This window comes from Schistocerca gregaria, chromosome X, assembly GCF_023897955.1.
Source record: "Schistocerca gregaria isolate iqSchGreg1 chromosome X, iqSchGreg1.2, whole genome shotgun sequence".
Taxonomy (NCBI): Eukaryota; Metazoa; Arthropoda; class Insecta; order Orthoptera; family Acrididae; genus Schistocerca; species Schistocerca gregaria.
In genome coordinates, this window is record NC_064931.1 from 815,038,437 (window position 1) to 815,051,593 (window position 13,157).

A 13,157-nucleotide genomic window follows, 5' to 3' on the forward strand; every position below is an offset into this window, starting at 1 on the left:
GCGTGCTAGCCTCACCTTGTTTTGTGAGAGGGTACACTTTACCAGACACAGCCTTGAGTACAACTCTCAGGAACTACTTAAACTACATCTACAACTAGCCAATCATTTTAATTCCAGGACCTGGGACTGGATTGATGGTGCTGCCTGGGTGACCGATGATTCTGCACATAAGAAGACCATTGAGCTGGCTGGGGGGGGGGGGGGGGGGGGGTGGAGGGGGAGACTGTGGGCAGTGTCTGTTCTGGAGAAGGGAATTAATTTTGCTCCCACGCCTAGGTTCACACCAGTAGCAGACATTGTCAGTGCAGTTGAACAGGTTGCTGCGCGACTACCACCTGAAGCAGCTGAAGTAGTATGCCGGGAAACCTGCCGTGCTCTGACGAGAACTACACCAATCAAGTCGAATATTACCAGCAGAGAGAGGGCAGCCATTCGAGACCTGAGACAAAGCCCTGAGATTGTTGTCTTACCGGCTGGCAAAGGCGATGTCACAGTTGTTCTTTCCCATAAGGACTACATTGAGAAGATGCAGAGCCTGCTAAATGATGAATCTTTCAGGAAGACCAACATTGATCCCACAAAGAAGGTGGAGAACAAGACTAGAGCTCTTCTCAAGGACGCAGATTTAGCAGAGGGTGTCGCCAAGAAATTGACACCTCAAGGACCTGTACTGCCAAGACTTTATGGACTATCTAAAGTCCACAAAGAAGGGGTACCATTACGCCCAATTGTCAGCAACATTAGGGCACCTACATATTTGCTGGCCAAATACCTGGCAGAATTACTAAGCCCTTATGAGGGTAAATACTCTCATCATGTTCGTAATTCTGTGGATGTTGTAAAACGTCTCTGCAACTTCAACATGAAAGACTGAGATATCCTGGTGAGTTTTGACGTTGTTTCATTATTCACTAGGGTGCCTCTTCGAGAGCCAAATTGTTCAAATGGCTCTGAGAACTATGCAACTTAACTTCTGAGGTCATCAGTCACCTAGAACTTAGAACTAATTGAACCTAACCAACCTAAGGACATCACACACATCCATGCCCGAGGCAGGATTCGATCCCGTGACCATAGCAGTTGCTCGGCTCCAGACTGTAGCACCTAGAACCGTCAGCCACTCTGGCCGGCTTTCGAGAGCCAGTTGCCCATTTCACAGAAATTTGACGAGAAGACGACCAACCTTTTCAAGCACATTCTGACCCCCACGTTTTTTCTCTGTAATGGAGAATACTATGAACAAACAAAAGGAGTCACAAGGGGTAGCCCACTCTCGCCTGTGGTCATGAATTTCTATATGGAGTGCTTCGAGGAGGAAGCTTTGGCGTCATCCAAATGGAAACGTATTTGTTTTCTATGTTATGTGGATGACACGTTCGTGATCTGGCCTCATCGAAGGGACAAGCTCCTGGACATCCTTACATACCTGAACTCCATACATCCCAACATCAAATTCACTATGGAGACTGAAGCAGAAGGAAGATTACCATTCCTGCACGTCATGGTCAAAAGAAGGGTGGATGGCACCCTGGGCCACGGGGTATGCAGGAAGAAAATGCACAGTGGCCTGTATTTGCACGTGAATAGCTGCCACCACCCAGTGCAGAGGAATAGGGTACTAAAAACACTGGAGCACAGGGCGTGCACCATCTCTGACGCAGAGAGTCTGCCCCAAAAGCTGGAACACATCAAAACTGTATTCCGGAAAAACGGGTACTCGGAATGACAGATCAGACGCTCTCTCCGCCCCACCTCTACAGTACTGCATGTGGAGACAGAAGAAGTCATGGAGAAAGAGGTAGCCAATGCCTATATACCATATACTGGCGCACTATCAGGGGAAATAGGACAAATATTGAGGAAACACCGAGTAGGAACTGTCTTTTGCCCATCGAATAAAACACGAGCATTATTGGGAAGTGTCAAATACAATCTCAGTTTGCAGAAGGTCGGCATATACCAGATTCAGTTTCAATGTGGGAAGACTTATATTGAACAGATAGTGCGCACCATCAAATATCATTGCCGAGAACATCAGAGGCACACCCGACTTGGGTAACCCAACAAGTTGGCGGTCACAGAGCACTGTTTGCCTGAAAATCACGAAATGGACTCCCAACGAACCAGGGTGTTGGCACAGACGCCTAAATACTGGGACAGCGTCGTAAGAGAGGCTATCGAAATTTATAACAGGGATGCACTCATGAATCATGATTGCGGCTACAACCTCAGCAGGGCATGGGAACCATCACTGAGTCTAAGTAAAAAGACTCTCAGCAAAGGAAATGAACGGGTGACTACGGTGGACGAGGCAGTTACACCAACGACACCACAGATGCCGACACCAGCATCTCAGCGACCACTGACATGCAGGCACGAACCGCGGAGAGAACATGTTGCAAGGGGAAGGGATTTAATACAGCCGCCCACCCTCAGGAGTTCAGTTCGTCAGCACACCTGATGATGGCAACATGTCTGATCACCGAAATAATGTGCCCGTTGGACGTTATGGACCAGCAGTACACCCGTAGACTGTTTGAAAGCACAATGTACATAATTACAGTACCAGAAGCAAAAATGACATTCATTACTCCACATTTAAGTTGTCTTTAGCCCAATAAGAGGTGCAGAAATCTGTAACAAAAATTTTTGATTACTTACACAGCAATATAAAATGTCTGACAGACAGCAAAGTTAAAAGAAATAGAAAGTTTCTGCTTGAGAACACTTTCTAGTCTGTAAAAAAATTTCAAGTTCTGTAATGTGTAAAACTCACATCTCAGTATCTTTTTTTTTCTTTTTGTAATTAAAAAATTAAAAATACTTTGAAATGTTCAGAATGTAACTATACGTACAAATTAATTTGTGATGTGAATGTAAAATGACTCATTTCACATCATTACGATCTATCGTTCAAAATAATATATGGAACTTGCAACAATAACTAACCAACTACATTTTTTGACACTGAAAAATTTGGCTATGAAACAATAATATTGTATTTGTGAAAAGTTTGTTTTCTAAAATTTGCATGATTATGGCACAAAATGTTTAGTAGTAATTATAAAAGTTAGAAGTTCTTTACATAGTATAGAAATAGGACTTTCAAAATGAAGTGGGTAAATCCTACAATAATCAACTACTTGTGGGGTCAGACTTTTAAGTACTCATGTTTTTATGAATTTTTGTATATAGCACTAGTCTCTTAAACTCACACACTCATAAGATATCACCATATGCCACTCTTACTCTGAACATGTTTCAGATTACATCTGTGTCTTAAACTGCTTGTGGAACATTTCTTGAAGATACATTGTGACAGGCTATTTGTCCTCAGAATTCATGTGTATTTATCTTAAAAATTGACATTTTCTGCTGCAGGTAATAATGGGTGGTGGATATCAAACTCTAGTGTCAAATGCTTCAACACTCCCAGGAGATCCTATAGACACATGGGCATGCTATCGACAAGATGGACGTAATCTCATAGAAGACTGGAAATTGGACAAAATCTCTAGAAATGCTACCTATAGTGTGCTTCGGAATGTAACTGATTTGAGAAACCTTGATATTTCTGAGACAGATTATGTGTTAGGTATCATCAGTTTAAGTACTCTGTTTCAAATGTTGCAGTTACTGTTTATGTTGTGAGATATAATAATTTTATTAGAGGAATTATTTTAAATGTTTGCAGAATTCTGTTCAATAAGACCACAGAGACCAGCCCTTATCTGCTAATCAGTTTATGGGCCATCTAGTTAAAACCTTCCTAGTGTCCCAAAACCCCTTTCCCTTTGTGCGATTCAAATTCATAACAATATCTTCCTGATCTGGACCCAAGGTCAAGACACCCTATCCTAATCACCAAACAAATTCCCTACATCATATCCTCACACACCTGTAATCTGCCCATCACCTCTCAAGAACCAGTTGCAACAGAAAAAAACCTCCTCATCACACAATATCATAGTATCATCTCAATCTCAGACTCTAGCAATTGGACAGTGTCATTTACCAGGGCTTCAAGTATCTATCATCATACTTGGAAATGAGGGACATCCTACCAGTGCTCCTCCTCACTTCTCATAAAGTGTTATTCCACAACCTACCCAACCTACACAACATCCTTGTCCATCACTGTGCCACCCCCGCTCCCATGGAAGATCCAGGTGTGAGACCTGTGAAATCCACTCACTCAGCAAATCCTACTCGTCCTGTCACAGGGTTATCATATCCAGTTTGTGTCCCCCATCTATGTCAAGCCCAAACTAACAATTATGCTCTAATTACATTAATGTTAGTGACACACTAAACTCTGACTTACTTTTATTTATTCCACATGTAGAAATGAATCAACATGATAAATTATGTAATCTTCACTGCACATTATGATTGAGGGTTTTAGATAAATTTCGTGTTATGTGTGAAAACATTACAAATATATCACTATGAAACACACCTATACTACCTTCTCTCTGTCATTCTCTATGAAATAGTAAAACACATTTTTTAAGAGAGGAATGTTTATGGCTCTACCATTAATCAGTTTGTCAAATACGCAACATTTAAACAACAAAGCTTTTTCAAAAGGGCATTTTATATTACATTGCTAATTGCATGAAATGATTGTTTTAGTGATTGCTGTTATCTGCATGGGAGAACAGTGACATTACCATTAACGGCCAGAGAAGTGTCATCATTGAAGATAGTTCATGATATAAAATGTATCACCACAGCACTATAAAGAGATTGTTCCTGGAGGAGACATATCAGTAAAACTAACTCACTCACTCAGTTACAACAAACAGTGAATTAGAATGTAATTGTGTGGCAAGAATTAAACACTATTATAGCTGATCTCATTCAACACATTTTGACCTCAGGGAATTTCTTATCGACTAGACACAGTTACCACCAGAATTTGAGGAAATCCAATACAATTAGAACCTCTTCATAAGAAAAGATAGTTGTGAAACTAAGTTGTATTGTAACAATGCTTCACTGCAGTATTGAACACATTTTGCAACAAAAATGTGCTCATTTTTTAAAAATATATTTGTTGATATTGCATATTAAGGCAGCTGTAAGTTTAGGAAACATTGCTCTTGCAATTTGCCTGTTATTGTTATGTAATCTAGATAATTAACACAATAAGGAATCCATGCTTTCAGTTGTTCTCGGTATCTTTAAAATATTACCTATGTGCTGGTTACTCCGAGCAGTAGTCATTCCTAATGATGTAATCTGAAGTGTGTATTTGTTACAATTATCTGCTATGATTTCAAGTCATAATAGCAACTGTAAATATGCACTAGTAGACACAATTTTGAAAAATATCTTCCACTTATTAATTTTAACACAAACTATTAGGATCTTGGTATTTTATATGTTTCTGTTACTGACTAAACACTTATAGTTACCTTATAGTCTGCACAGAGTCTTATCTATCCATTGGCTTCCTTCACTATCACCAATGCTGTAGCCCAGCTACTGGAAGTGATCATTTTCAAAACTCCCTGGTCAACTTAATTATGTAAATCTTGTTTAATTGCATCCTTAAATGTAAACAGTATCTGTGTTGCTCTTTGGACTTAAGGTACTGGTGTTGACTGTAACTTAATGTGGCTTCAAAATCATTAGCATATCATAGGCCTAGAGTGAAACTGAGGAAAATTCACCATACAGGCAGCCTAATATTTCAAAAGGTATATCTTCAGTTTATTTCCCTACCATTCCACTCAGAAGAAAATGATGCTTGTATCTTTCCACACAAGCTCTGATTTATTTTATTTTATTTTGATGCTTATTTCTCCTTATGTAGATTGGCATCAACAAAATATTTTTGCTTTTGCAGAAGGAAGTTGGTGACTGATATTTTGTGAAAGACGCCTTTTTTTTGATGATTGACATCTCAGCTCACATATTCGACCCTATACACTCTTTTCACTATTTTGTGATAATACAAAACAAGCTGTTCTTTGAACCTTTTTGATGTCCTCTGTCATTTCTACCTGGTAAGGATCCCATGCTGCACAGTGATGCTGCGGAAGATGAGGGACAAACCTAATGGAGGCAGCCTCTTTAGTAGATCTGTTGCATCTCCTAAGTGTTCTGTCAATAAAATGCAGTCTTTGGTCCATCTTCCCCATAACATTTTCTATGTGATAGTCCCAGTTTAAGTTGTTCCATTGTAATCCCTAGGTATTTAGTTGAACTGATATCCTTTCAATTTGTGTGATTTATCATGTAACCAAAATTTTATGGATACCTGTTAGTACTTATGTGGATGACACCACAGTACTCGTTATTTAGAGTCAATTCCCATTTTTTGCTCCATACTGATATCTTGTCTCATTGTATAAATTATTTTGCAGTTGTTTTTCATCTACTGACTTCACTAGACTGTAAATGAGAGCTTCATCTACCAGCAACCTAAGAAGGTTGCTCAGAATGACTCCTAAATTGTTTATGTATATTGAGAAAAGAAAAGTGCCTATAGAACATCCTTGGAGAGTGCCAGATATTGCTTCTGTCTTATTCGATGTGTACCCATCAATTACTACAAACTCTGACCTTTCTGACAGGAAATAACAAATAGCAGTCACACAACTGAGACTTCATAGTCATGCAGACTCTACCACAAAGTAATGTCAGCAGTATGGGTCTGTAATTCAATTAATTACTTGTATTACATTTCCTGAATACTTGTGTGACCTACGCAACTTTTCAGTCATTAGGTATGGATATTTTGTTGAGTGAATGGTTGTATATGATTACTAAGTATGGGACTATTATATCAGCATACTCTGAAAGGAACCGAATTGGTATACAATTTGGACCAGAAAACATGCCTTTATTGAGTGATTTAAGTTGCTTTCCTACACCAAGTTACTTATGTTGACAACCATCCTTGATATGAATCAGAAATATTTACTTCATCTTCTTTCATGACGGAATGTCAGAAGACCGTTTTTAGTAACTTTGCTTTAGTGGCGTTGTCATTCGTAAAATTACCATTGCTACCTTGCAGTGAGAGTATTGTTTGTGCCTTTTGCCTGGAACAATTTACATACAAACAGAATTTCTTTGGATTTTTCTGTCAGATTTCAAGACAGTTTTGTTATATAAGCTATAAAAAACATTTGACATTGAAGTCTGCAATAAATTTTTAGCTTCTATAAAACATCACCTATTCATGGAAATTTTGTGTTTTTTCTTAAATTTTTTTGTTGCTTCTGTAACAGTGTTCTTACCTGTTTTGTGTATTGTTGACAAGATCTATTCCATCTCTTATTACTTTATTTGGTCTACATCTTTCAATTGCCGTCAATACTCTTTCTTTGAATCTAAGCCACATCTGGTCTGTGCGTACACGGTCAGGTTGGAAGGACTGGAGATTGTCTCTTAGGAAGGCATCATGCAAATTTTATCTGATTTTGCATTTATTTTTGGTGAATTTGGATGTTATGGTATTCAGCCTCACTACAGTAACCTTATAGCCACTAATTCCTGTATCTGTCATTATGCTCCCTGTTTGCTCAGGATTATTTGTTGATAAGGGGTCAAGTATGTTTTCATAACCATTTACACTTCAAGTGGGCTCCTGAACTAATTGCCCAAAATAAATTTTAGAGAATGCATTTAGTACAATTTTGTACAATATTTATCCAAACCAGTGAATTTAAAAATGTGTTTTTGACAACATATAGAGTGTAGATTGAAGTCACCTCCAACTATAATTGTATAAGTAGTGTAGTGTCTATCTGAAGTGAGACTCAAGTTTTCCTCTGACCTCTCAGAAACTTCATCATCTGTGCTGTGGGGTCAGTAAAAGGAACCAATAATTCATTTATTCCTGTTAAGTATAACCTCTACACATACTAGCTCACAGGAAATATCTACTTCAGTTTCACTGCAAGAGATACTGCTTTTAACATCAACAAATGCTCCACTACCAACTATATTTAACCCATGCTTTCTAGACATCATTAGGTTCTTTGTAAAAATTTCAATTGAACTAATCCCTGGCCTTGGCCAGCTTTCAGTATCTGTAATGATTTGAGCTTCAGTGTTTTCTGCTAGTGATTGGAGCTCCACTTCTTTCGCAACACAGCTATGATAATTTACAACTATAATACTGATTGCTCCTGGGCCTAACCTCATTCTGTGTTTCACCTGCACCCTTTGAGACTGAAGTCCTTTTTGTATCTTCATGAGACCCTCTAACATTAAAATCCAATCAGTCCACTCCACACCAATGTAGCCATGGAACCCAATACTCCATTATCCTATGGCAGAAATCTGTAGTCCTCATGTTCATAGAACTGATGCAGACACTCCACTCAGCTGTGTACATAAGGTCTGCAATTAGTCCTGTTGATGATGCTACAGATGGTGATTTGCCAGTATTTATAACTTTGGATAGCCATCAGAAACCAGTGACAATGTTTTCTGATCCAAAGTGACAAGCATTATTAGTACTGAGAATGAGATTTTCACTCTGCAGTGGAGTGTGCACTGATATGAAACTCCCTGGCAGATTAAAACTGTGTGCCGGACCGAGACTTGAACTCGGGACGTTTGCCTTTTGCAGGCAAGTGCTCTAGCAACTGAGCTACCCAAGCACGACTCACACCCCATCCTCACAGCTTTACTTTTGCCAGTACCTCGTCTCCTACCTCCCAAACTTTTCAGAAGCAGAATTAAGCTGCATTGAAGGCATGCATTGTGCAACACATTCTGAACATGACCCTGGAAACACTTTGATCAACTGTGGAACATGCTGTTTCTCGGATTCAACTTGTTGCAGAACACAGTGGACAGCATACTGAACATGTTTTGTGTGAGTCACACAGAAATTAATAATCACATTTCATTTTGGTTTATGCTTTTTATGCAGTTTTTAGCCTCAGGACAATTAAAAACTGATGTGGTTGATGCTTTTTATGCAGTTTTTGACCTATTTCTGTTTTCTGTTTTTGAAATAAGATGTGAACCAACTTAAAGATTCTTCATGGAAGCCATAAGAAGCTAATTTGAGGAGCAGCTGCTTATGATTTACCATATCAAATGCCTTGCTGAGGCCACAGAAGTTACCAGATATGCTCTCCCTGTTATCAAGGCTTTGCTTATTTTAGTAATTAGTTCATTAATAGCATGTACAGGTCTTTGGCCCTTCCTAAATCCATACAGACTGTGATGGGTAGTGTTATGTTTTTTATCATATTTTTCTAGTTGGTTACACACTATTCACTCAAATATTTTACAAATAATTGGTAGTATTGAGACTGGCCAAAAATTTCCTATCTGCTCTTGTCTCCCCTATTTGTAGATAGGTCAAACTTCCACATACTTCAGCCTGTCTGGAAAGCAGCCCTCATCAAATAATTGATTTATTATGTGACAGAGTTGGGATGCAATATTATTGCATCCTACCTTTATTATATATATTGGAACTTCATCCCAGCCCACAGATTTGAGAATTTTTAGGGATTTTATAATGTTAGCAACTTCATAGCACAATACATGAGTAAATTTGAATTCTCCTGATCTGTGCCACATTATATTGGTACTTATGTGTGGAGAAGGGAGATCTTCAATTTTGTTATAAATACCTATTGAATTCTTCGCATATATGTCTGGAGTTTGTTATAATTTCCATATTTCTAATTTATGATTAAAACTTTTTGTTTATTCAGTACCTATTTCAATCTTGACAATCTGCCATACAGCTTTTGATTTCTTTGTCACGTCTGATATATTTACTGTTAGCAGTTTGTTTTTCCTGTTTAACTACCCTGCCAAATATTCTCTTGTATTTGTTTGCATAGCTGACAAACTCTGCATCATAGTTGTTCTCTGTTTCCATGTGCAGTTTCCTCTTTCTAATACTAAAGATCCTGATGCCTTCAGTTATCCATGAGTTTTTTTACAGTTTTTGTCACATGCTGTTATGAAGGGGAAACATTCATAGAAAACACTCATGAATTCTGATACAAAAGCATTGTAGTTTGTGTTTACTGAGTACCACTTGCTGAATGACCAGGAAATTTTATTTAGTCTTCAGACAAATGTATTCACATTTTGTTGGCTGAAGTTCCTGACTCGTTTCACTGTTACAGTTTCATCTAAATTTGCCAATGAGATAAAAAAAGGGCTGAAAGGTCAGATAGACCTAATTCTAAGATGAACCTTTCTGTAGCACCATAGTTGGTATTGCTCACTACATAATCTATACATTTTTCAGAAGATGCTGTTATTCTAGTGTACTCACTAAAATTTAATGTTAAGCCATTTTTAGATAACATGTCCTTCAGAGAAACAGCAAACGTGTTATCAGCTCTTACATTTATGTGAAGTCAGCACAAATTAGGACCTTTTTACATAATTTTTCTATCTACAACCTACACAGTAAGGTTTCAAATTTGTCTAGAAATTTAGCTAAATAGTCAAGGATATGATATATGCGAATAATTAATGCACCATATTCCAAAAGTTAAATGCAGCTTTCAAATCATAACTTCTTGTTCAAGCAATGAAAAGTCTGCCTGACTTCAAAGCTTAGTGATTGTTCTACTAGCATGCCTGTTGCTCCAAAACTGTTTTTCTACAAAAACTCACTGCTAAATTGTAACCTGAAAGTGAGTTTTATCAAATTTATAGTTTCACTTTTAAGGCAGTGTTCATTTAAGGCTATAACTTTACAGAACTTGTGTTCTCCGGAACAACTTCTAGTTCACACAATTTGTTCATCATTCTTACTGGTAGACTGCCTCTATTAACATGCATTATGAAATTATTACAAATTGAACCAAACAGAGAATCATTTAATTGGGTATCGAATATGGCACATGCATGGGTCTTTAATTCTAACTTGCATTCCATTATTTTGTTTCTCATGGACCAAATTCCATGGGAATTGGTCCAATCTGTTAGACTCCCTGTGAAGGATCACCCAGCACAATAACAGACTTATTTCTACTTTTTTTGATGAGAGAGATCTCTTCAAGAGCATTGCTTATGTTAGACACTTGCATCCTTTTACTCTATTTGTTGAGATGCATTCCATGGTGTCAAACAGTTTCTTTGATAGTTACTAATGTCTATCACCTTATTTATAATCTGGATGCATTTCAGGTATATTTGCCAATGGACACATGAATTATGATGATCTGCATGTTAGTGCAGGTTCTAGTATGCCATCTCTTCATGAAATGACTACTACAGCAATTAGAGTTCTTCAGAAGAATCAAAAAGGATATGTGCTGGTGGTGAGTTATTTTCTATAGTTATGTACTAAAAAATGGAATATTGTAAGTTATTTTCTTTTCTGCTATTCTTGGTTGTAGGTGGAAGGTGGTCTAATTGATGTGGCTCACCATAGGGGTTATGCTCGAAGGGCACTGCAGGAGACATTGGCACTAGACACTGCAGTAGAAGAGACCTTAAATACAATTAAGTATGATCCATTGAAGCTGAAAACAAATGAAGCATTGTCTGATACACTGGTTATTGTTACTAGTGATCACACCCACTCTTTATCCATAAATGGTTATCCTGCACGTGGTAGTAATATATTGGGTAAGTACATGAACATCGGTTCTTTCTTGTCAGTTTCAGGTGCTTAATAGAATGCTTATTAGTGCCCTTACATATATGTCTATATTTTCACTTTCTATTATCAAATTTATATAGGCAGCAGACACAAACAGTACTTAAAACCCAATACCATATTTATTTTATTGTCACATAAGATAATGAGCAAATCAGCACTTAAACTGGTTACAGTCCTCTCATCTTGATTCTGGTATAACACACATACTATGAAAACATGGCACTGCAATTTGGACACCACTCACTGCTGGTTTCTTTTGCTGAAGAACAATTCTATGTGTTGTAAGACAGTACTCAGTCTGGAGTGAGCTGTGAGCTCAGAATAGTTGGCAACAATATGCCCATGAAATCACAATGAATTTTGCTGTTGAAAACAGTTTAATAAGTAAGAGATCCGGAGCTATTTTTACACATTTCTTGCTCATATAAATATTATTTACTGTAGCCACATTATCATACATGTTAGTGTTGGATTAAATAAGGCAAAAATGGTGTGAAAAGTGCATTTCCATTCTACTGTCAGCAACTTTATATGTATGCATATGAGAAACACTCACAAAGCCTCTTGTATATCTACTGTTTTTGTTTAACTTAATCTTCAATAAAAGTTTTATAAAACTAATTAGCTGTGTGTGACTAGTGTAGATATTGCCCTTTGTAAATGGGGAGTTTTTTGTGAAAAAGTATACATTATGGTTTCATTGGACCAAATACAGCATGCAGCAGAGAAGAGACTGGAGTACTCAGGGAGGCTCTTCTTTCAACTTTTAGGTTATGCCAGTAAAATCAGAAAATCACAGAACAAGAAGAAAAGATTTGTGTGTTTCAATTAAACTTTAACATGTGAAATTTGAATTATAACAGTCAGGGTCAAGAAGCAAAGGAGGGGCGAAAAGGGTACTGGAGAAAACTGGAAATCAAAGGGTAGGCAGGCAAAACTTTTGTTAGTGAATTTAAAATTTAATAAACGAAAGATTGTAACTGCTAACGTAATTAGAGAAAGTAATCATAAATGCATCATAAAAATATGGTGTGAGGAACAACAGCTGGTTGAACTTTTGTAGAAATTCAAAATTTAAGCTTCTAGTTTCAATGCCTCAGTAACATTGTCTTCAGGCCCCAATACATTGAGTGGCCAGGGTATTTCTGTCATATGTACACAAAGTTCAAGACCCACTGTAGTACCTGGATTCTGTAGAAGTCTTTCTAACAGTGTGCCCTCCACACATCCAACAGCATCAATTGTCATTTTGTGTTCTATTGAATTCCTTTCCCTTCTTGCTGTTAATTGTTGCCTAATTCTGCTTCAGAATTTTCTATATCCGTTTCCTTCAATTTATCCAGTTCTCATCTATTTAATTTTCTCACTTTTGTAATTTCTTCACTTTTAATGACCAGTTCATAACCAATAAATTAGCATATGGTCAGAGACCATGTCTGCCCCTGAACTGTCTTACAGTTTAAAATCTAGTTTCAAAATCTCATTCTTACCATTATATAGTTAGTCTGAAACCTCCCAGTGTATTCAGGTGTCTTGAATGTCT

General features: G+C 37.6%; 1 protein-coding gene across 1 annotated transcript in view; it reads left to right on the forward strand.

Moving 5' to 3' along the window:
* The window catches only part of LOC126299100 (alkaline phosphatase-like), a 233,252-nt gene that overhangs the window by 203,570 nt on the left and 16,525 nt on the right, over nt 1-13,157 (forward strand). Inside the window, exons 5-7 of the mRNA XM_049990774.1 lie at nt 3,382-3,595; nt 11,137-11,270; nt 11,349-11,580. Of these exons, the coding sequence (XP_049846731.1) occupies nt 3,382-3,595; nt 11,137-11,270; nt 11,349-11,580 (580 nt within the window). The remainder of the gene's footprint in view (nt 1-3,381; nt 3,596-11,136; nt 11,271-11,348; nt 11,581-13,157) is intronic.